This window comes from Malaclemys terrapin, chromosome 20 (genome assembly GCF_027887155.1).
Source record: "Malaclemys terrapin pileata isolate rMalTer1 chromosome 20, rMalTer1.hap1, whole genome shotgun sequence".
NCBI lineage: Eukaryota > Metazoa > Chordata > Testudines > Emydidae > Malaclemys > Malaclemys terrapin.
In genome coordinates, this window is record NC_071524.1 from 15308483 (window position 1) to 15332398 (window position 23916).

Genomic DNA, 23916 nt, shown 5'->3' on the forward strand with positions numbered 1-23916 from the left:
GCAGGAATTATTGCAGAAAATGGCATGTTTCCTATCCTCTCTTCCAATCTTAACCATTATCCTTTCTGAGGAAAGGAGGGAGGTGAAGATTTGCTGCACTACTAGGGTGACCAGACAGCAAGTGTGAAAAATCAGGACGGGGAGGGAGGTGTAACAGGTGCCTCTATAAGACAAAGCCCCGAATATCAGGGCTGTCCCTATAAAATCGGGACAGCTGGTCACCCTATGCAATATTTGTCAGGGTACTCTGGGAAGTGTGAAGGAGTTGCTCACAACTACTGCAATAAGTACCAGTGCTACATCCCTAACCCTGCAGCGAACCAGAGATGCTACGGAAAAGAAGAGGGAAGAGACTTCTGCCATAGCAACCCTTCAACAGAGAACTGTTGGGATACTGAGAGTTACTCACAAGGGACTGGCCCCGTATTTTGTACTGGGCACAAATCAGATATCAAGAGTTGTAACATTCAAAAGCCAGTAGGAGAGCACTTCAATCTCCCTGGACACTCAATAACAGACTTCAAAGTGGCCATCCTTCAACAAAAAAACTTCAAAACCGGACTCCAATAAGAAACTGCCGAACTGGAATTAATTTGCAAACTGATCACCATCAAATTAGGCCTGAATAAAGATTGGGAGTGGCTGGGTCACTACAAAAAGTAATTTTCCCTCTGCTGATACTCACACCTTCTTGTCAACTGTTGGAAATGGGCGACGTCCACCTTGATTGAATTGGCCTCGTTAGCACTGACCCCCCCACCACCACTTGGTAAGGCAACTCCCATCTTTTCATGTGCTGTAATGCACCTCTACCTCGATATAACGCCGTCCTCGGGAGCCAAAAAATCTTACCGCGTTTTAGGTGAAACCGCATTATATCGAACTTGCTTTGATCTGCCGGAGTGCGCAGCCCCGCCCCTCCAGAGCGCTGCTTTACCGCGTTATATCCAAATTCGTGTTATATCGGGTCGCGTTATATGGGGGTAGAGGTGTATAAAAGCTTACTGTATTTTCCACTCCGTGCATCTGATGAAGTGGCTTTTAGCCCACGAAAGCTTATGCCCAAATACATTTGTTCGTCCCTAAGGTGCCACAAGGACCCCTTGTTTTTGCTGATACAGACTAACACGGCTACCCCTCTGAAATGTACACAAGGTACAGCACTGTGCAGCATGAACTATCCAGGCAGAAAATGCATTTCAGGGACGGAACCCTGCTCTGATTCCCCCTCTCCCCTCTGTACAACGAAAGCAACACATGGACTTTGGCGGGCCGCGTTTTCATTTTGGCTGCAAAGCCCAGTCTTGCCCCCTCCTCTGTCCAAAGAGACAGCACCCGGGCCTCACCTTCGCCAAAACCGCACTTCGAGCAGGTGAAACATTCTCCTCGACAGAGATCTCGGTGCTGGACAGAGAAAAGGTCCATGGATCAACGAGGCAAGTCCCGTAAATAACCCCAACCAGGCAGCGGGCCTTTAGGACCCTCTCTAAGATGCATCAGGGAGGGAGGAGGGAAGAATGCGGGGAGCAGGAGAGATACTGACTCTGAGCTAAATCTCCAGTGGCCCCCACACACAAAAAAAGGGTCCTAAACAAGTCAGAGCTTTAAATAAGATTCAATACGGAGACCCACACACATATACACACCAGAGGCGAAGATACAGCACATAGTAATTCCAGGCCGTTGGGATCTGGAGGTGTGCGTGTGATCTCCCTGTTTCTCCTAGGGGGTGAGTGGGAGGGGAGCTGGCTCTAGGTTCTGCAGCAGTGGGGGGGGAGGTTGTTTGCACAGGCAGCGTGCGTGCCTGGAAGGTGGGGGTGAGGCTCAGAGCCCAGGTGACCCCATTGGGTGAGAGGGGCGCGCGGGGTTTTCCAGCCGCAGGGGATGGCTGGGGACACAGCAGCTCCTGGCTGTGCTCGCCGCGGCAGGGGGAGGGATCGAAAGCGACGTGAAACACTCCCCCCTCCACCTGGGGGAGCAGGGATCCTTCTGCCAGGGCTGAGTGGGAACGCCCTTCCCCACGGGCTGGCCCTGGCGCAGGGCAGCGGGCACAGCAGGTGCGCGGGGAGGGCACCCCTGACCCAGCTACTCACCCATGCAAGGTGGGAGCCGGCAGTGGCGGGAGGGGCGCTGCCTGTGGGGCAGGAGCCCGGGCTGCTCCTGGGTGTGTTCTCGCTGCCCATCCCCGGCGCTGTGCCGCCGCTGATGTGGCTGCTGCTGGAAGAGGCGGAGAGGGAGGCTCCGGCGGCATGAGGGGGGAGCGGGCGCACGCTGGGGGGAGGATTGTGGTGGCATGGCCACTTGCTACCCCCATTGCCAACTCTGTGCCACGCTCCTCTCGCAGCGCCTCCCTGCCTGTCATCCGCTTGCTTGGCCCCAATTGTTCCGGCACCCCGGCAGGCAGTAACCGGACTTTGGGTGTCCGGTCAGTGTTTCTGGACGACCGGCTCCTTTGGGAACAGAGGAGCTGTAAATACTGCGAGTGTCCAGCGGACTGGGGGCTGGACTCTCCAGGGGGACGCGCGGGGGGGCTCAGGGGTGAGCACGGGGACCTGCAGAGGGGCGGCAGAGTCTGCGCAGGCGGAGAGGGGAGCGCTTGAGTTGCCACTAGCCGGCGGAGTCGGGGACCTGAGCCCCAGCAGGCCCTGCCAATGCTCCCTCATGCTAAGGATGGGTGGTAGCGAGGTGCCGCACAGCCCTGGGTACCCCGGGGAAGCCTCGCGGGGGGCTCCTTAGGTGACACCTCAACAGAAATAAAGCACCCGTGCTAAAACTCCCTGTGTCCCCGAATGCTCGGTCTTTGCAGCATGGCTGGAGGAGGAACGGAGCTGGCTCCGGGGCACGGGGGGAGATGAATTCTAGGCCTGCAGCGAATGCCAGTCCCAGGCCTTAGAGACATCCAGGAGCAAACCACGGGCCACAGCTCAGCCCAGGTGCTGATGGAGAGACGCTGGCCTCCGTGGAGGGCTGAGCCAAATCTAACACGAAGCCACCGGGAGTGAGGGGTGGAGCAGGTGTCCCATCAGGCCCCCAACAAGACGCTGCTTTGGGGGCTGGCTCGAGGCGCCTCACCAGTGCTCTCTGGTCACTGAGCTTCACAAACGCCCTGGGAGCACCTCCCTCCCCTCACTGTACAGACAGGAAACCCAGGACATGCGGAGAACGTGACTCGAACACCAGCCAGTGGGGACTCAGAGGCAGAAGAGAACCCAGCTCCCCCTGCTCTAACCACTAGACCCCACTCTGCGCCCAGAGCTGGGGAGAGAACCCAGGAGTCCTGACTCTCAGCTCCCCCTACTCTAACCACTAGACCCCACTCCCTGGCCAGAGCTGAGGAGAGAACCCAGGAGTCCTGACTCTCAGCTCCCCCTACTCTAACCACTAGATCCCACTCCCTGGCCAGAGCCGAGGAGAGAACCCAGGAGTCCAGACTCCCAGTCCCCCCCCACACACACACACACTCTAACCACTAGACCCCACTCCCCTCCCAGAGCTGGGGAGAGAAGCCACTATGCAACACTCCCTTTCTTAAACATCCTGCGGCAGCAGACGAAGCTGCTCAAACATCTGATGGCGTTGCCCCTTTCTGGGGCTCAGCCATCCAGCGTCCGTCATCTCCGCCCTGCACCCCGGGGGACCCCCTGCCTTATACCTCCTGCTGGTAGAGGGCAGAACCCCATCCTGGGGGCTGGGCACACAGACTGCCCCCCCCCCCCGCCATCCATCGGATGCCTGCTGCTAATATGGGGGAGCAGCCGGGCAACCCCCGCTGGCACAGCCAGGCCGCCCCACTCCGCCCGCAGCTCCCGGCCCCTGCAATTCCCTCTGTCGTTGCTACTGCCGAGGCAGCACATGGAGAGGCAGTCCAGCGGCAACCTCCTTCCCCCACACACACACACCAGGGCTACAAGGTGGAAGAGAAACCTTGTCTTTGAACAAACCTTTCCCAGAGGAGCAAAGCCCTACAGAGCTCGGCACACGAGCCCTCCTGCTGCTCGGGGCCCACAGAGAGGGGCCGAGGCCTATGGGGGAGACACCGCAATCATGCCACTCAGTTCAGATCCGGTGCCCCGAAGCGTCAGGCTCAAGGATTCACATCTCTCTCGGACCGATACAGCTGCCAGCGGTGATGGATGGAGGGCCACAGCACCCCCAGGAGGCAGGGAAGCATGGCTATCCCGCAGGTAAACCGAGGCCCAGAAGCAACTCAGAGGCAGGAAATGAACCAGAGGCAGGAAATTAATGCCTTCCCCTTGCTGGTTGAATGGGGACTCCTAGACTAGCAGGAGCTGGGGGCGTTTGGCCACAGTGACCGGGAAGGGACCTGCCTCCTTGCTCTTCGCAGGCAACACACGAGCACACGCGCTGCTGTTCTCCTCTGCCGCGTAATTCCGGCGAGTCTGCCCAGGTAAACCCCTGTCTGGCTACAGCCTCGCGGGAGCATCTCAGCGTCACGCTTGGACCTTCGCAGGCACGCAGCTCGGACCCTCTTGCTCCACAAACCCAGCTCTGCCCCTGCCCCTCCTCGCTGCTCGGCCTAAAGGAGACGCGCTGCATGCAGTAGAGGGTTTATGACCCACGGCTGGGCAGCTCCGATTGCATCCAGTAGGGGGCAGGGCTGAAACACACTCAAGGATGCAGCTGGCACCGCTGCCGCCGCCGCCTTCGACTGGCTGGAATCAGAACGTCTCTGCTGTGTGTCATAGACCCCAGTACCACTGCTGGGGATTCTCCTTGTGCTCAAGGAGTGATGGGGGCGCTCTCAGAGCAGCAAGGGCTGGTCTCAGGGACTTGATGGGCTTCTCACTTCTGTCAACTACTAAGCCTGGACTACAGGCATATTTAAGCCCCGCTCAAGCCACATCCCTTAGCAAGCGCAGGGTCCCTCCGGACCATGCCTTCTCCAAGCCTTTGTCCAGCCTGATTTTAAACCGCACTCACACCCCGGCCATTACGAAGCCCATTCCTGGCCCAGCGGATCTCAGATTCGAGCAGCTCGTCCTGAGATTCGGCCTTCAGCCCGGCTCATCCCGTCAATGCTCCTGCCTTGGACAGAGTTGCAGTAAGGCCATTTAGACACACCCCTTCAACAGACGGCAAAACCCCTTCGCCGTCTTCTAAACGTCAGCTATAATTTGTATACAGAGACATCTGTTTTTACATAGGCTGAGGCCTTCCGCTGCTGCTAAAAATCGATATGCAAAATTCCCCCGTGTTCATTACAAACGTCTCTGCACGGACACCCCCCAACCCCAGGTGCAAACTCTGCAGGGGATCCCCCATGCACAAGATGGCAACGCAACGTGCATGCTGATTTCAAGGGACTGAATTCACGGGCTGGTCAATCAGTAGGGCACTGCAGTCAGCACGCCAGTGCAGATCTCAAATGCAGTGGCGTGATTCCACGGAGTGCAGTGCCCTGCTGATTGCACAGGCAGTGAAATCAGCCCCCCCGCGAGCGAGATCTGCGCTGAGTTGCAGCGGTGTGCTGATAAAAAGCGGATTGATTCCGCTGACTGCAGTGCACTGTTGATTGCACGGCCACTGAAATCAGCCCACTGCAAGGGAGATCCGCACTGAATTGCAATGACTGTGGTGCAGGAGGCTGATTTCGCCCGCTATCCAGTCAGTCCTGCCTGGCAATAGAGCGCTGCACTGAGTCGCTAAGCTACACTGATTGCAGTGGACTGATTCCACTGATTGCATAGTCAGTGAAATCAGCCCACTGCAATCAAGATCCACACTGACCGGCGGTGTAAATACAGAATCGTCACCCTACACGTCAGAGAACATTCCACGGAGATCTGCAGTGCCCGATTCACTGCACTGATTCCAGCTGAGCACGGCCCAGGGACATAGTGCAAGATTCAGTCCTGGGGCAATTCTCATGGACATCAGTGGAAGCTCCGCCCTCTTACACCAGAGCTGGATTTAACCCAGGCCGCAAGGTCCTGATTAGGTGCTAAACGCCTGGCCCGACCCTCGATTTCAACCCGAGTTGGGAGCACCCAGCAATTCTGAGAGCCAGGCTTTGGAGCAAGGTGAATGACACGGATGTCTGTGAAGAAATCTGGAAATCCACCCGACATGGCCGGCGCCTGCAGCATGTCCACTGAATTGCATTGAGATGCCAGTGATTGCAACGCACCTACCGAAGCGCACCGATTTCAGAAATCACGCATTGATTGCAGGCCCCCCGCTGATTTCAGAAATCATGTACCCAGTTGGCAATGACTGCAGCGCCCCCCTGCTGATTTCAGACATCATGTACCCAGTTGGCAATGACTGCAGCGCCCCCCTGCTGATTTCAGACATCATGTACCCAGTTGGCAATGACTGCAGCGCCCCCCTGCTGATTTCAGACATCATGTACCCAGTTGGCAATGACTGCAGTGCCCCCCTGCTGATTTCAGACATCATGTACCCAGTTGGCAATGACTGCAGTGCCCCCCTGCTGATTTCAGACATCATGTACCCAGTTGGCAATGACTGAAGTGCCCCCCGCTGATTTCAGACATCATGCCCCGGCTTGCCAGCCACCGCACCGCACCCACCGATCAGCACCCATTCGCCGACGCCTGCGCCGCACCAATCTGGAGGCGCGGCGCCGATTCCAGCGAACACCAAACCCGCCAGCGCCGACCTGGGGAAGGGGAGCGGGGCCCACGAGATGCAAGGGAAAGGAGTCCCAGGTCACTTACTTCTCCGGCTTCTTCTTGCAGGCGGCGTCCCCGCTGAGATCCAGCAGCTTCCGCTTGCAGTTGAATTTATCCCTGAGGCCGTCGCCGCCGAACTTGGGCTCTTTGTTGGGCACCTTGAACCGCCCGGGTGCACTGAGGAACCCTTCCCTCTCCTTCAGGTTGTTGACGGTGTCCAGGTCGTTCCGCACGGTGCCCTTCCCCGCCTTGCGGCCCTCCCTCATCTGCCGCAGCACCGCCAGCGCGGCGCACCCCACCAGGGCCAGGGTCACCAGCCCCAGGGCGAAGGAGACGGCCAGGGCCGTCGGGAAGGGGTCGTCGGCCGCCAGCCGCCGGCTGCTGGCCGGGGCGGGGCTCTGCACCTTGAACTCGCAGCTGGAGCCCATGTAGCCGGCCGAGCACTCGCAGACGTGGCCGGAGAAGTGGGTGTAGCAGGTGCCGCTGTTGAGGCAGGGGCTGGAGCCGCAGGCGTCCACCCGCACGCTGCAGTCCTTGCCGCCGTAGCCCAGGGTGCAGGAGCAGGTGTAGCTGTTGGCCCCGTCCAGGCAGGTGCCGCCGTTGACGCAGGGGTTGCAGGCGCAGTCGTCGATGTTGCGCTCGCAGCGGGTGCCGGCGAAGCCTGGCCGGCACCTGCAGAGCACCCGGCGGCCCAGATCCAGGCAGAGGCCACCTAGGAGGAAGCGACGGAGCGAGTCAGGTGGGTGCCACGCCCCGGCTGAGCCTGGAGTGGATTTGGTGGGCATGGGCATGGGGCCAGGACTCCGCCATGGATGCCCCAGGGTCAGACTCTTCTAGCGCCAATCCGGATCAGGGCCCCGTTGCACTTGGAACATGGAGTGCAGCCCGTCGGGGCACTGCCCACCCAGACAATTCCCCGACCTGGCAGGGCCCTGGGCGCTGTGGGCACCTTGGACTCTCCTGCTCTCTGCCTTCGGCCTGGAGCTATTGGGGTCAACTCTGGGGGTGCGTAGGGCCCGTGCGCCCCAGACTAGATGAGCTAACGGTCCTATCTGGGCTGGGCCTGGTACGCAGATATTAGACCAAGATCTCAGGCAATCTGCTTTCCCCGATCAGAGCCGGGGGAACAAGAAGAACTGTAAATGGCTCATCCACGGTCCCCCAGGTGCTAGGCCTGGGAGTAGAACCCAGGAGTCCTGAGTTCCAGTCCATTGCCTGAGCAGCGAGAGGGGCTGAAATGTATGAAAATGTATGAGCTTCCCCCCCCTCCTCTGCACTCCCCACAGCCTGCCCCATCTGCCCTCTCTGGAGGGGCGCTCTGGCTCGTCGGAGCCCGGTTGCCCACGAGGGAGCCCAGTTCGTGCCAAGCAGGGTCCCGTGTCCTGCGCACCGAGCGCATGGCCAAACGGCCACCCCATCTGAGCCAGGATCCCACTTCAGCCACCAACATCCCTCCCAGCCAAACAGCCCGCCCCTTCCCTGGCTTTGAGGGGCGGGTTTGCTCCTTCCCAAAGGAGGGGGAAGCTGCAGTTTAAGGACACAGGAAGTGGCAACCGAGGGCAGATGCTGCACAGAAAGGTCTAACCCTGCCCCCACCCACCCCACTGCCACCTCACTGGGCCGGAACATCCCAGGGGGAGAAGAGGACTCGTCACCCCTCCCTTGGCAGCCCAACCCCCACCCCGGGATAGTGACCTGATTGTGCCCTACAGCACAAAAACCTTCAGAGTCGACCTCCACCAAGCACGCCCCTGCCTCTCGCTGAACGGTCCTGGCCGGATCCTCGGCTGATGTAAACCGGCACAGCTCCACCGAGCACCAGTTGGGGATCTGGCCCCATTGACTCCAATGGGAGCGACACCGTTTTGTACCACCTGGGGTCTGGCCCCAGCATCCTCCAGCAGTGAGTCTCACTGGTTAACGAGGCACCATGGATGTAATACAAGCCCCTCTATTTTTAAAGGAGTGCTTGGAGTGCCCCCTTGGGGTGGAATACAGCCAGACAACTCCCCACCCTCCCCCTGGGACCTGCAGGCCACAGCCAGACAGTGCCAGGATCTACACACCGCAGCCAGATCCCCCATCCTCTACTCAGGAGCCACAAGCCACAATCAGACAACCCCCTGGGATCTGCAGGTCACAGCCGGACAGCACCCCCAGGAGCCACGAGAAAAATCTCCCCTGGCATTGGCTCCCCCAGCCACACAAGTGACAGGGAGCTGGAGACGCAAAGGTAATTGTTCCTGCGATCCCAGCTCACCACAGGGCAGGACATGATTAAGGGCAGAGACTGTGTTTTGTTCCATGTCCGTACAGCGCCTAGCACAATGGGGTCCTGGGCTATGACTGGGAGGGGGTGTCCCTAGGCATTACAGTAATATACCTAATAGCAATCAAAATGTACAGTGCCTAGCACAACAGGGGCCAGGGCCATGCTTGGGGCTCCTCGGTGCTACTGCAAAGGTTAGATGGTCGTGTGGACTGGGACTCGAGTCTAGTCTTCTAGTTCCAGTTCTGCTTGCTGGGCGACAGGCAAAACAGTTCCTTTTGCGGTCGCTCTGTGCCTCAGTTTCCCCATCTGTAAAACGAGGATAACGATACCAACCTTCTTTCTAAAGTGCTTTGAGATCGGCTGATGGAAAGAGCTAGGGGTGAGGATTATTAGGAGATCCTGATATGGTGCCTGATCTCGCTTCGGGCTGTAAACCCAGAGCATTTCACACTGGTCCTGATTGGCACTGGTGTAACCACTTGGGTCCCAGATCGGTCCCTTCGGAGCCCCCAGAGCAACCTCTCTGGTTTTGCTACTTCTCATTCCCGGTAGCTGGATTAGCCGGATTCTAGTCCGGCTCCTGATTCGTCGTCTCCTCATCACCAGCACCACCAAAGGAAGGGTTAGCCCTGTTCCCAGCACTGGGGCAAATGCTGCTCCTGGTTACCCCTGTGCAATGCCTGGGTGTACAGTGCAGAAGGAAAAGGAGAAGAACGGCTGGATACTGCTCTGTTTACAACCCACCCTCCCCCCGCTCCAGATCCTGGGGCTGGCTGATCCCAGCAGAAGTCAGAGCAGCCCCAAGGCTGCTGTAACTTAGAGTTGCTGGCCACGCCCCTTCCCCCCCCAAGGGAGAAACCCCCGCCAGCTGTGCTTCTCCCCAGCCACGCCCCTTATCCCAGGAGATAGAATTCTGTCTCGGTGCTTCTCATCCATAGGGCCTCAGGTGCCAAGGCCAGACGGGCCCCTTGTGATCACCTGGCTCCCCTGTGTAGCACAGGCCGTAGGACTTCGCGGAAGTAATTCCTGTGTGAATTAGAGCGGGTCTTTTCAAAACAAAAATCCAGCCTTGATTTACAAATTGCCAGCGACGAAGAACCCGCCGCCCCTCTCGGCAAGTTGTTCCCATGGTTAACCACTCTCACAGTTAACAGCGGACACTTCATTTCCAGCCTGAATGTGTCTAGCTTCAGCTTCCAGCCGTTGGATCACGTTCGACCGTCCTCTGCTGGACTGATGAGCCCAGGATCAAATTCTTATTCCCCACGTGGCTACGGGTAGGCTGGGGTCAAGTCACCTCTTAACCTTCTCTTTGCTAAGCTAAAGAGATTGAGCTCCTTCAGCCTCTCGCTAGAAGGCTTCCCAATCCCTTGAGCATTCTCATGGCTCTTCTCTGACCCCACTGCAATTTACCACCATCCTTCTGTGCCACACCTCCACCGATGTCCTGGATGGAGTACGCCAGCGAGGGCACCATTTGGCTTGCTGGATCCTTATCTTACCAGTCACGCCAGAGCCAGGAAGAGCCCAGAGTGACTCTCAGCTCCCGGGGGGAGGAAGGGGGGGCTTCTCTTTCATGCACAGCTCCCTTGCCTCTTGGGACTCTCCATGTGTATAAGCAGCTTCCCATCGAAGCATTTGCCACGTTAGACTTCAGCGCCTTTTTGACGCGCTTCCTCGCCCTCTTTGAGCTCCCCCTTTCGGAAGGTGAGTGCTAACTTTTGGAACGATTCTTCCCTACTGGGGTTGTTCAGCTTCAACCTACTAGCCGAATTCCAGCACCAGCTGCAGGCCCCATTGTGCCGGGCGCTGCACAGACAGAGAGACAACCCCTGCCCCAAAGAGCGCACGAGCTAATACACCAATCAAGACTGGATGTTTTTTTCCCCCTAGATCTGCTCTAGTTCAAACCAGAAATCTGACGAAGTTCAACAAGGACAAGTGCAGAGTCCTGCACTTAGGACGGAAGAATCCCATGCACCGCTACAGGCTGGGGACCGACTGGCTAAGCAGCAGTTCTGTAGAAAAGGACCTAGGGGTTACAGTGGACGAGACGCTGGATATGAGTCAGCAGTGGGCCCTTGTTGCCAGACGGCCAACAGCATATTGGGCTGTATTACTAGGAGCATTGCCAGCAGATCGAGGGAAGTGATTATTCCCCTCCATTCAGCACTGGTGAGGCCACACCTGGAGTATTGCGTCCAGTTTTGGGCCCCCCACTACAGAAAGGATGTGGACAAATTGGAGAGAGTCCAGCGGAGGGCAACAAAAATGATTAGGGGGCTGGGGCACATGACTTATGAGGAGAGGCTGAGGGAACTGGGATTGTTTAGTCTGCAGAAGAGAAGAATGAGGGGGGATTTGATAGCTGCTTTCAACTACCTGAAGGGGGGCTCCAAAGAGGATGGAGCTCGGCTGTTCTCAGTGGTGGCAGATGACAGAACATGGAGCAATGGTCTCAAGTTGCAGTGGGGGAGGTCTAGGTTGGATATTAGGAAACACTATTTCCCTAGGAGGGTGGTGAAGCACTGGAATGGGTTCCCTAGGGAGGTGGTGGAATCTCCATCCTTAGAAGTTTTTAAGGCCTGGCTTGACAAAGCCCTGGCTGGGGTGATTTAGTTGGGGTTGGTGTTGCTTCAAGCAGGGGATTGGACTGGAAGACCTCCTGAGGTCTCTTCCAATCCTAATCTAGGATTCTAAGAACTAATTCAGAGCAGTCCTAGGGCCTGGGTTATACAGGAGGTCAGCGATAGATGATCACAAAGATGCCATCTGGCCTTGGATACTCTGAAGTGTGGGAGGGGAAACTGAGGCACAGAGCGAGGAAAGGGACTTGCCCAAGGACACGCAGCAAGGCAACAGCAGAAGTGGGACTAGAACCTAGGTCTCCAGACGCCCAGTCCAGTGCTCTATCCACTAGACCACATTATCTATTGAGCAGTTCCTCTCCAGCGTATGGTGTAGGACTGTTGCTTCTATGATGGGAGCACTTAGGAGCTCCAGTCAAGGAGGGTCCCTATTGTGCCAAGGGCTGTCAATTTTTATGGCTATTTGGTGTATTACGGTAGCACTTAGGAGCCCGTCGTGGCCCAGGACCCCATTGTGTTGGGCGCTGTACATTTCTGTTGTAATTACACGTACTACAGTAGCAGCTGGGAGCTTCAGTCATGGACCAGGACTCAATGCTGCCAGGTGTAGAACATTTTTATGGCTATTAGGTGTATTACGGTAGCTCCTAGGCATCCCAGTCATTGACCAGGACCCCATTGTGTCAGGTGCTGTACATTTTTATTGTGATTAGGTGTATTTGGTAGCATCCAGGAGACTCAGTCATGGGCCATGACCTCATTGCACTAGGCACTGTGCATTTTTTTATAGCTATTAGGTATATTACAGTAGGGCCAAGGCAGGCCCATCCCCCAGCCGTGGACCAGGCCCCAGTTGTGCCAGGTGCTGTACAGTCCTCTCTCCAGAGAGCTCTTAAGGTAGATGTCAGAAAAGACACATCAGGTGTGCAGGAATGGGGGGTGGATCAGGAGAAACTGGTTGTAATTTTCCATCAACCAGATTTTTCAATTTATCAATGTGAGAGATATTAGGGGGGGCTTCGGAGCTCCCCCCAAATACTTTTCAGGGGGGGAGAAGGGGAGAGAGCAAATGAAACACCCCCCAAAACTGCCCTTTTTTTTGTTTTTGTTTTTGTTTGTTTCTTTTCTGAATTTTTGGCAGAAAAAGTTTCCCACATTGCCAAGCAGGTGCTTGGGGCGGCCATTCCGGAGAGGGGCGGCAGGTCCAGCTATTCGGCGGCAATTCGGCGGACGGTCCCTCACTCCCATTCAGAGCGAAGGACCTCCTGCCGAATTGCCCGCAGATCGGGATCGGGGCTTTTTTTTTTTTTCCCCCGCTTGGGGCGGCAAAAACCCGGGAGCCAGCCCTGCCCCGCCCCCCTTTTTCGAGAACCCTTGCAGGAAAAAGCCAGCTACCCTACTGCACTGCACTGCACTCCGCCTTTCCAGACTACTGTACCCCTTTTAGGAGTCTGACTGGTCTTGCGCACCCCCAAATTACACCTCACTTAAAAACGACTGGCTTGCAAAATCAGACATCAAATTACCAAAGTGTCCCAGCGCACGGCTACTGGAGGCTTTCTCGTTTTGTCTGCACGAAATTGTCCTTTATACTGACCTCACTAGTGCTTTTTACGTAGCCTGTTGTAAAACTAGGCCAATCTCTAGATGAGTTGACATACCCCGGAAGACCACTGCAGACCCCCAGGGGTACCCTGGCTGAGAACCATTGCGCTCTGCCCACCGAGGGAGAACAGCCCTTGCTCTGTGTGTGCCTGAGAGATGGCTAACTCCTCCCCCCACACACATCCTCTGGGGTGCCAAGAAACTGCTGTCCTAAATCTCCTTAATTGCTATTTCAGAACAGCGCTAGCCCTTCTGGCCTGTCCCAGAATAGTTCTCAATGTAGACAAGGCCATGCCCTAAGAGTTTACCATCTAAATAGACAATGGAAGGATTATTACCCCCATTTTACAGATGGGGAAACTGAGGCACAGACTAAGTGACATTCTCAGTGTCACACAGGGGGTCAATGGCAAAGCAGGGAATTGAACCACGCCTTGGCTTTGGGCAGAGTCATATTCTAGTGTCTTGGGGATCTGCATAGAGGGGATCTGTTCTGCTGGGAAACATCAGGGGATAATATAATATATGGAGATATACTATCTCATAGAACTGGAAGGAACCCATCAAGTCAAGTCCAGTTCCCTGCCTTCACTAGCAGGACCAAGTACTGATTTTGCCCCAGATCCCTAAGTGGCCCTCTCAAGGATTGAACTTACAACCCTCGGTTTAGCAGGCCAATGCTCAAACCACTGAGCTATCCCTCACCCCTTCCAGCACACTTCCAATTCAGACCAGGGCTTCTCCAGCTACCAGCCGCCCAACAGCAACCCCCTGGGAACCTGGCTAGGTGGGGTGAGACCCACCCAACGACTTTCTGTCACCACCCGCCCAGAAGCTTAGGGAAGAAGAGAGCAGGGAACACCGGTTCCCCCCGCATCCCTCCCAGGCCTGCATGCTGCCTTCGCCCCTGAGCCCAGAGAAGAAAGCAGCGTGGCCCTTACTGTTCAGACATGGGTTATTGGTGCACCGGTCGATCTTCTTCTCACAGTTGGAGCCGTGGTAGCCCAGGGGGCAGTGGCAGGTGTAGCCACCTGTGGGCTTCTCGGCGCAGGTGCCCGCGTTGAAGCAGGGCCCGTCGGCGCAGGTCATGGCGCTGATCTCGCAGTTCTTCCCGTAGAACCCCTGGGGGCAGGTGCACTTGTAGTCGTTCTCCAGATCCTGGGAGCAGAGGGAGAGAGAAGCAGCAGGTTCTAGATTTAAACCTGTAACCAGCAGGGGAGGCCGATCGAGCACCCAATGGATCCAGGGACAGGTGCTATGAACATTACGCCACGGAAGAGCCCGGCTCCTCGGCAGGAGAAGAAAGTTGGCCTCCCGGGGAAGACGCGGCGCTGGGGCTCGGGGCTCGTCGATGCTACGGGGGCTGTCCTGGCAGAGCTCCGGCGTCGGAACCGCACAGTGCAGCCGCAGAGAGCGACAGGAAGGAGATAGGAAAACCACCTCCCCAGCGGCCGTCGCGAGCCTGACGGAAGCATTCTTCCAGCGTCCTGCGGCGGAGGTGGGCAGAGCGGTGGATTTCCCACGCCCCCGAGCACTGTCACCACCTCAACCTAATTCCTACGTCTTCGGGTGGTCACCGTGCTATTCCCAGCTCTGCCGCAGACTCCCGGGGCAGGTCTTTGAGGCCCACGTCCTCAGACGTCCGCAGGCTCCTAACTCCCCTGGGAATGAGGCGCCTCAATACCTTTGAGGACCCAAGTCTTAAAGCTTTGTGAATACACAAAAATTGTCCTGTTCTCACTACTTCGCTTGGCAGCTCTTTGGGGCGGGGGCTGGCTTCTTGCTCTGCCTTTGTACAGCCCCTAGCACAAAGAAGGCTTGGTACATGACTGGGGCTCCTAGGGGCTACCGTAATACACCTAATAGCAATAGAAAAGTACAGCACCTGACACAGTGGGGTCCTGCTCCATGCCTGGGATGCCTACGGACTACCGTAATACACCTAATAGCAATAGAAAAGTACAGTGCCTGGCATAATGGGGTGGGCCTTTTGGTCTATGATTGAGGCTCTTAGGTGCTACCATAATACACCTAATAGGTAACTTAGCCTTGTTAAAGCTGTACCACCCCAAGAGTGGATGCAGTTATACCGGGATAAAGGGGCTCGTACCCAAACAGGAAGGGGAATAAGCTCCACTGGTATAAGGCACATTTATCCTGCTGTAACTACTCCACGCTCTGGCTTGACGCAGGAGAACTATATCAGGTTAACAAAAAACAAAACCATACCCCTAACTGGCATCATCACACCGGGACAAAATTTGTGTGTAGAGCTAGCCTCAGTCCTCAGTGGCCAGAGTTGATGCAGGAGGCTAGACTAGATCACCAACGAGGTCCCTTACCATCGATAACCCCTCTGTGCCTCAGTTTCCCTTCTGTAAAACTGGGAGAATAATTCTAACTCCCTCTGTCCTGTCTATTTCAACTGTGCTCTTCAGGACAGGGATTGAGCCTCACTCTGTCTGGGCAGCGCCTGGTGCGACGGGGCCCCGATCTCGGTCACTCTGTGTCTGGGCAGCGCCCGGCGCGACAGGGCCCTCATCTTGATTGCGGCTTCTAAGTCTCCCATAATAGTAAATGTGCAGCAGTGGCCAGAAAATGCAAAACGTTAAAGTGGCAGAAGGAATGAGATGGGAAACAGCAGAAAATATTCGAATGTGTATTCTACAAGGCTTGGGCTAACTGCGTTCCATTCAGGTCACACCATGGAATACAGCAATGACCTACAGAGGGATTTCGTAGATAGGCAGGGAGACCATTACAGGTCTGTATCATTACTAATATTTATTAGGTGTGTTACGGTAATCCTCATTCCACCCTCCTGGCCGCAGTCTTTTTGGAGGGGTGTTTCCTAGATGCAGTGATACCTCCGGACCCAGTCCTGGCCCAGAGCCCATTGTGTCAGGTGCTGTACAATTTTATTGCTAGTAGGTGTCTTATGGTAGCACCTAGGAGCCCCAGTCACGGCTCAGGACCCCATCGTGATGTGCACTGCACAGACCCAAGAACAAGAGAGATTCAGAAGGCTGGGGGTGTGTAGTTTAGAATGGAGACCCGCTCAGAGAGAGGATGGAGATGGTCGATCGGGGGCTGTTCTTCACCCTAACTCCTAACACAAGAGCTGCAAGGCCGCATGTTTAAAGCTGACGACTAGATGGTTATACAAGGCACCACTGGCCTGCGGAACTCACTGCCTCATGATTATTGTCATCACTGAAGCCAAGATCTGGGCAGGATTCAAACTCAAGGTTGGATATTGGTGCAGAGAATGGGCCTATCCCGACTGATCTGAAAGAGGTGCTTTGGAGGGGAGCTAAACCCGCACGCTTCAGGACATTGTCCAGTCTCTACCTAACCCAGGTCAGGAAGCAACTTCCCCTCCAGGCAGGTTACCCCTTCATTGCCCAGTAGGGGGTGTCTTGCACCTTTGTCTGACACAGCTGAGACTGGCTGCTGTTCAAGACGGGATACCGGGGTAGATGGGCCCCTGGTCTGATCTGGTCCAGCAGTTCCTATGGGCCTGATAATAGAGGCCCCCTCGCCAGAGAGAGGCTGGAGGCTCTGAGGCTCAGAGAGGCAGCCATGATCTCAAATGACACGGGGGGTTGGGGAAACCGGGCACCGCAGGAAGCTGCGCTGATGAGTCACTAGGGGGCACTCTCCCCTCGTGGTCAATGCTGACCCTAATGCCCCAGGGCAGTGCTAGGGGGCGCTGTGATGCAGGGAACATGAGTTAGCAGGGGGCACTCTCCCCTCCAAGACAGGCCCTTAGAATTGAGGCCCTCGTAGTAGGAGCTTGCTAGGAGACCCCCCCCCTCCACATCCACCCTTGGGTTTGCACCACCAGTCGTGCCACCTGCCAGTGGGCAGAGGGCCCAGGGGTGCACATAGGTTCTAGAGGTGCCCTAGGCCTGGTATTTACAGACTAGATTACCAAAGAGAGTCCCGGGAGGTCTCTAACTGGAGCCTGCATCCATCACACAGCCCGTGATCAGCTGTGTGAAATGTACATGGGGATACTATGCAAGGAGATCTGTATCTAGATTGCGGGGGGAGCCGTGTTAGTCTGTAACCACAGTACCAGCAAGGAGTCCGGTGACACCTTAAAGACTCAGATTTATTTGGGCATAAGCTTTCGTGGGGGAAAAAAACCTCCCTTCTTCTGCATGGAGTGAAAGTTACAGGAAAGCTTACGCCCAAATAAATCTGCGAGTCTTTAAGGTGCCACCGGACTCCTTGTTGTTTTTGTATATAGCTTGGAAATCCTGGTCTCAAAACCTTGTCATTAAAAGGTAGGAGACCCAGAAGCTGGTTCCACCAGACAGGAGACAGAGACCCAGGGGTGAAAGTAGAAATAGGGACTTACTGGTACGGGGCTGGGTTGGGGCTGGCTCTTGCCCCCAGAAGGGGCGGGGCCTCGGGCAGAAGGGGCGGGAATGGTTTAATGGTTTAAAGGCAGTTTAAAGGGCCCAAGGCTCGGCCGCCGCTACCGCCCTGGGCCCTTTAAGCCACTGCCAGAGCCCCCAGCAGCCGCTGCTACCCCAGGGCTCCGGCAGCAGGGCTCTGGGGGCTATTTAAAGGGCCTGGGGCTCCAGCCGCTGAAGCCCCAGGCCCTTTAAATTGTCGCCTGGGGAAGCTGGGCCGCCCCGGTGGTATGCCGTACCGGGACGTACCGGCTTACTTTGATCTCTGCAGAGACCTCTCTCCCTGGCTGAACTTTGGGTATCTTACAACAAGGGTGTATTTGCAGGGACGTCAGGAGAAGATTAACAGGAAGCGATGAACAGCGCCAGGGGAGAGGGGGCTGTTTTACGGGTAAAACAACGTCGGGGGAAACAAGCTGCCCCCGGGCTTGATCTTACAAAAGGAGGGGCTCGGTCATCCTGGTTGAAAAACACGGGGAGAAGGACTTTGGGGGCAGCAGGACTTACTAGACAAGAGGGCATCTTTTAGTCAAGGGCAGATTCTCGTATACGTGTTCGGACTTGATTTTATAGGTAACCCTGGGATCCATGCATCGATTCCCTTGGTTTCCTCCGTTTCGGCTCAGTGCCATTCGAATCTCTGTTCGATGGATGGATCTACCGACAAAACTACGTGCTGGTGCTGTGGGAGCGGGGACCCCGTAAGCGGGCGTGTTCTTTTGGGAGCGGCGGCTCTGGGACGTCTGTGAGCACAGGGGGACGCTCGGAGAGCACAGGGGTCGGCGCACATCTGCCTCTAGCTTGCACGAGGGACAGCGGACCCTGTGCAGGTGTAGGACTCGGGGGGTGCCCCCCCTCAGACACTGACTAGGTATTTTCAGGTACCCCCGTGGATCAGCACAGGGAGAGGGGAAGGAAAGGGAATCCCTGACTCCCTATACCTCTGCCCAGCACCTGCCATCGGTCTGCAGGCGTGAGAGCCTTCTCCTATGCCGCTGGGCCAGCTGCCACCTAGACCCCCCCTCCACCCTGCTTCAGATCTTAGGCTAGAATTGCCAGGGTCCAGGCTTGTCCCGCCCTCCTGCTTCTCCCAGGCCGGCGCTCTGACCACTAGCCCACCCTGCCTCTCTGTTAACTCCGCACCCACTGGAGACAGCTGCATTGCGGGGGGCCCAGTTATGGGAAGGGCCTGCTCCTCTGGGGGCACAGAGGGCCTATAGGGCAGCTCAGCCATTTTAGGGGGCATGGAGGCACCCCTCCCCATGCCACCCTCCCGGCCCCAGGTCTTTTCGGAGGGGTGTTTCCTAGATGCAGTGACGCCCCCTCACCCAGCCCCCTGCACACGGGAGGGAGCCATCGATAGCTCCGCCCATCCCCATAGCATCCAGGCTGCATGGACCCCAGGGCTGGGGGCAGGAGAACTGACCCCCACTGGGGGGATCTAGCGCATTATACGGATGTGGCCGCTGCCTCCCATATTGCAGGGGCAGAGGGTTAAGGTTCACTCAGCCCCCCCACCCCCACCCCCCAGCATCCAGGTCCTCTGCTGTGCACGGCCACCCCACCCCCGCTGCAGTGCTGGTAATGGGGTGGGGAGGGGAGAGGGAGGCTGATGTTACAGCTGCTGCCAATCCAGTGGGGGAGGGGCAAGTTGGGGGGTACATTGGGGTGGGGGAGGTGATAATGGGGGGTGCAGTGGTGCCGGTTGTGGGGTGATACTGACATTACAGTTACCTCCATTCTGGAGGGGGTAGTGTGACAGGGTAGTGGGGGGATGCAGTGGGGTGCGAGTGCAGTGGGGTGGGGGGGTAAGTGGGGGTGCAGTGGGGTGATTAGTGGAGGATCGCAGTGGGTGGGGGTGCAGTGGGGTGGGGGTGCAGTGGGGTGATTAGTGGAGGATCGCAGTGGGGTGGAGGGGTAGTGGAATGAGGAGGTTAGAGGAGAGTTGCCGTGGGGTGAGGGAGGGGCGATACTGATGTCACAGCCACCTCATTCCTGAAGGGGTTGGGGGCACTGTGGAGTCTGGGGGGGTGCAGTGGGGTACGGTAGGGGTTCCGGGGGGTTACAGTGGGGTGCAGGGGTTCAAGAGGGATGAGGGTGGGGTGCCATGGAGTGGGGCAGGGAAGGGGGTGATACTGACGTCACAGCTGCTGCCGCTCTTGCAGGGGTTGGGAGGGGCACAATGGGATTGGGGGCACCGTGGGGTGGGGCCAGGGCTTGCAGTGGGGTGCAGGAGCGGGAAAGGGGTGATACTGACGTCACAGCTGCCGCCGCTCTTGCAGGGGTCGGGGGGGTCGCAATGGGGTTGGGGGCACTGTGGGATGGGGCAGGGAGTCACAGTGGGGGGCATGTGCAGGGGAAGGGGTGATACTGACGTCACAGCTGCCGCCGCTCTTGCAGGGGTTGCTGTCGCACTCATTGGTCTCGATCTCGCAGCCGGTGCCCGTGAAGCCGGCCCGGCAGCTGCAGGTGTAGCTGCCCTGGCCCGTGTTGGTGCAGGTGGCGCCGTTCTGGCAGGGCCGGTGGTTGGTGCAGTAGTTGAGGTCCTGGTTGCAGAAGAGGCCGCCCCAGCCCTCCCGGCAGTTGCATTGCCAGGGCTGGCTGCAGGTGCCGTGCAGGCAGCCCGGGTAGCGGACGCACTCGTCGCACAGGCGCCCCTGCCAGCCGATCCGGCACTTGCATTCCCCGGGCCGCTCGCAGTAGCCGTGCCCCTCGCTGCAGCCCGGCAGGCAGATGGCTGGAGAGTTGAACAGAGGGGAGAGAGAGAGGGGTCAGGGCGGGGGAGAGGGGCGGAGAGAGGGTGGGATGGGGGGGAGAGAGGGAGGGATGGGGGTGGAGGGGAGTAGGGTTTGCTGTACAGATTTAATGTCTTTAACCACGGGGGGCACCTGCCACCATCCCACCTGCCTCAAAAGGCCCCACGGCTGGAGATTTGGGGGGGGGCTCCTGTCTCCATCCCCTCCCCCGACCCATCGTTCCCTGGGACAAAAGGAGGGGGGCTGGGAAGAGGAGGCAGCCCTGACCCACTCCCTGATTCAGCCTCCCCCGCTTTCCCCGTAGAGCTGGGTGTGGGGGTGGCTAAGCAGGGAGCAGAGTGGGGAGGGGACTCGGGGGGCAGGGCAGCTTAGCAGGGGATGGGGGTGTTGGCCATTTCCATGGGGGCGGTGGGGGGTGCCTTTCGAGGATAATCACCACGCTCAACAGGGCTGATCGGGGCAGGATGGGGGCAGCTAAGCCAGGCACTCATGGCGAGCGATCTCAGTTCCCAACGGGGCACCAGGAGGGGGCATTGGCCACTTAGTGAGGGTGATCTCCATGCCTGACAGGGCCAGCGAGGGGTGCGGGTAGCGAGGCGTGTGAGGTGGGGGTGGAACAAGGTGGAACTGGAGGGAGAGCGAGGTGAACTGGGGGGGGGGGGCGTGAGGAGAACGAGGTGCGTTGGGGGGCATGAGGGTAGCGCGGCATGTCAGGGGGCAAGGTGTGTGAGGGGAGCGAGGGGGTGCATGGCACATGAGGGGGTGCCTGGCGTGTGATGGGGGCATGAGGGGGTGGGGGAGCGAGGTGTGTGAGGGGGACGTGAGGGGGCGAGGCATGTGAGGGGGTGAGTGAGGGGTGGGGGAGCAAGATGTGTGAGGGGGACGCGAGGGGGCGAGGCGTGTGAGGGGGTGAGTGAGGGGGTGGGGGAGCAAGATGTGTGAGGGGGACGCGAGGGGGCGAGGCGTGTGAGGGGGTGAGTGAGGGGATAGGGGGAGCAAGGTGTGTGAGGGGGACGTGAGGGGCTGCATGGCGTGTGATGGGGGGAATAAGGGGGCGGGGTAGCAAGGTGTGTGAGGGGGACGTGAGGGGGCGAGGTATGTGAGGGGGTGAGTGAGGGGGTGGGGGAGCAAGGTGTGTGAGGGAAAGGGACATGAGGGGACAAGGCATGTGAGGGGCGTGAGGGAGCAAGGTGTGTGAGGGAAAGGGACATGAGGGGGCGAGGTATGTGAGGGGCGTGAGGGAGCAAGGTGTGTGAGGGAGGGGGACATGAGGGGACGAGGCATGTGAGGGGGTGGGGGAGCAAGGTGTGTGAGGGAGGGGGACATGAGGGGACGAGGCATGTGAGGGGGTGGGGGAGCAAGGTGTGTGAGGGAGGGGGACATGAGGGGACGAGGCATGTGAGGGGCGTGAGGGAGCAAGGTGTGTGAGGGGGACGTGAGGGGGCGAGGTGTGTGAGGGGGCACAAGGGGGCGCGGCGTGGGGGGGGGCAGCGTGTGGGGGGGGGCGTGGCGTGTGGGGGAGTACTGCCAGGAGTAAGGCCCTTAGCTGCGCCCGCTCAGTACTTCTCACGCCCCAACAAGGCCGCTGGACAGACCCCCCTGCTGGACTGGCTGCTCCACACACGTCCACGGCGCCTCTGCCTCCCTGTGCTGGTCTCTCCAAGCCTGGCTTCTGCTCTGCTCCTCCACCGGTCCAGCCCAGATCCTGCCCTGCCCCGGCCTCGTTCCCATCCTGTCCCGGCCTCAGAACCAGCCCTGTTCCTGCCTTTCCGGACTCCTGGCAATCCAGGTCTGACCCTCGGCGCTGGCTACTGACTCAGACTCTGTCTCAGCCCCTGGCTCGGGCATCCAGACTCCGACCACTAGGCCTGATGGCCCACCACCCATTCCGCTGACAGTTTGAGCGGCCCAAAGTAAACAGGGGGGAACTAGGCTGACAAGAGGTCCAGACCAGTGGCTCATATCAATCCTTCCCCGGCCAATATTCCCCTGCTGGAGACACGGGGTGCCTTGCGGACCCCACACTGCAGGCCCAGGTCGCTGCCCTACGGGCACAAGCAGGCAGCACCGCCCCCAACTCTGCCCCTTGGCCCATGTGAGCCAAAGATTTCCCAGCCTTATGGTGTTCGGGGAACATTTTGGAGGGTGCGGGGGGGGGGGATCAAGACTGGCTCCTATTTCTTCTGTGCCCATAGTTGTTCCCCACTGACCAATGCAGGGTGAGGCTGAATATCAACCAACTGATTGGGGTGGCTCCGACCGGGGCATCCCCACTGCTGCAGAAAGCAAGCCCACGCCTGGGCAAACTTGAAGACTTCATTCAAGCTGTGGCTGTGATCTTCACTGACCCTAGTCATGAGAGTACAGCTGAGGCCGCCCTTCGGCGGTCGCGGCAGGGACGCCGGCCGGTCGCTAAATATGCCGCGGCGTCCCGCTGCTTGGTAGCGGCTACTGAATGGAACGAGGCCACGCCGCATTATCATTTCCACTTCGGCCAAAAGGGCGACATCAAGGACGAGCTGGCATGAGTGGACTCCCTGCCCACTCCGGACACCTTGATTGACCTCAGGATCCAGATTGATAACCACCTGGTGGAACGCCACCAAGAGAAAATGTCAGCTTCCCGACGCCCGCCAGTCCTGGCATCTCCAGCCCAAGCTTGGGTACCTTCCCATGCTGCCTGACCAAGTCCAGCCCCATCTCACCAACACAGAGAAAAGGCGACATCGGAGCTATGCCTATCCTGTAGAAGAGCAGGACATTTGTGTCAGGCTGCCCTTCTAGGCTCCAATCTGCATCCTGGTCAGAGAAGGCCAAACCCCAGCATCCGATGAGGGGTCCAGGCTGGGGTGGCACTCCCTGACTCTCATCAGTAACCAGCACCAGTTCCTGTCTGCTGGTACCTTGGCCATGACTGAAGGGGTCCTGACTCATCTCAATCTCCTTCTGAAAATCTGACATTCCTCCATCTCCGAGTCCTTCCTGGAGGCTTTGGTGGATTCAGGTGCCTCAGGCAACTTCATGAATGAGGACCGTTGCATGAGTATATCACATCCTCCCCCTCAACCCAAGGACGCTTCAGACTTGTTGAAGCCTATTGACGACTCACTCCTCTCATCGGGCCTGGTTCCCCACCCAGACCGAACTCCCTGGAAGTTGTGACTCACCAAGAGACCCTTCAGTTTGAACTTATCCAAGCCCCACACTTTCCAGTAGTTCTCGGCATGCCCTGGCTCACTACCCATGGCCCATGCGTTTGTTGGAGGGCAGGCAGGATACAGTTCTGCTCCCCACCTTGCCAACAATTCTGTCTCCTACAACGTGACCATACACTGGGAACCCTTCATGGTTCAGCCTGCCTTCCTCGAAATTCCAAGTCTGAACAGGAAGTCTCGTTAACCTCTACGGTCCAGTCCACTGCCCCTGCGTTACCACTTAAATACAAGGATTTTGCTGATGAGGTCAACAAAAAGAACATGGACACTCTGCCACCTGATTGCAGCTATGACTATCCCATCGCTCTCCAGCCTGGAGCAGAAGTCCCTTTTGGCTGCATCTACTCCCTTTCAGAGCTAGAACTTCAGGCTCTCCACAACTGCCTCCAGAAAAAAAAAA

At 57.8% G+C, this 23916-nt stretch overlaps 1 protein-coding gene across 1 annotated transcript in view; it reads right to left on the reverse strand.

Annotated features, from left to right (window-relative positions):
* Positions 1-23916, reverse strand: part of DLL3 (delta like canonical Notch ligand 3) — a 272756-nt gene that overhangs the window by 197804 nt on the left and 51036 nt on the right. The window contains exons 5-7 of the mRNA XM_054009867.1: positions 19921-20282; positions 14063-14279; positions 6702-7368 (exon numbers count right to left, since the gene is read on the reverse strand). Of these exons, the coding sequence (XP_053865842.1) occupies positions 6702-7368; positions 14063-14279; positions 19921-20282 (1246 nt within the window). The remainder of the gene's footprint in view (positions 1-6701; positions 7369-14062; positions 14280-19920; positions 20283-23916) is intronic.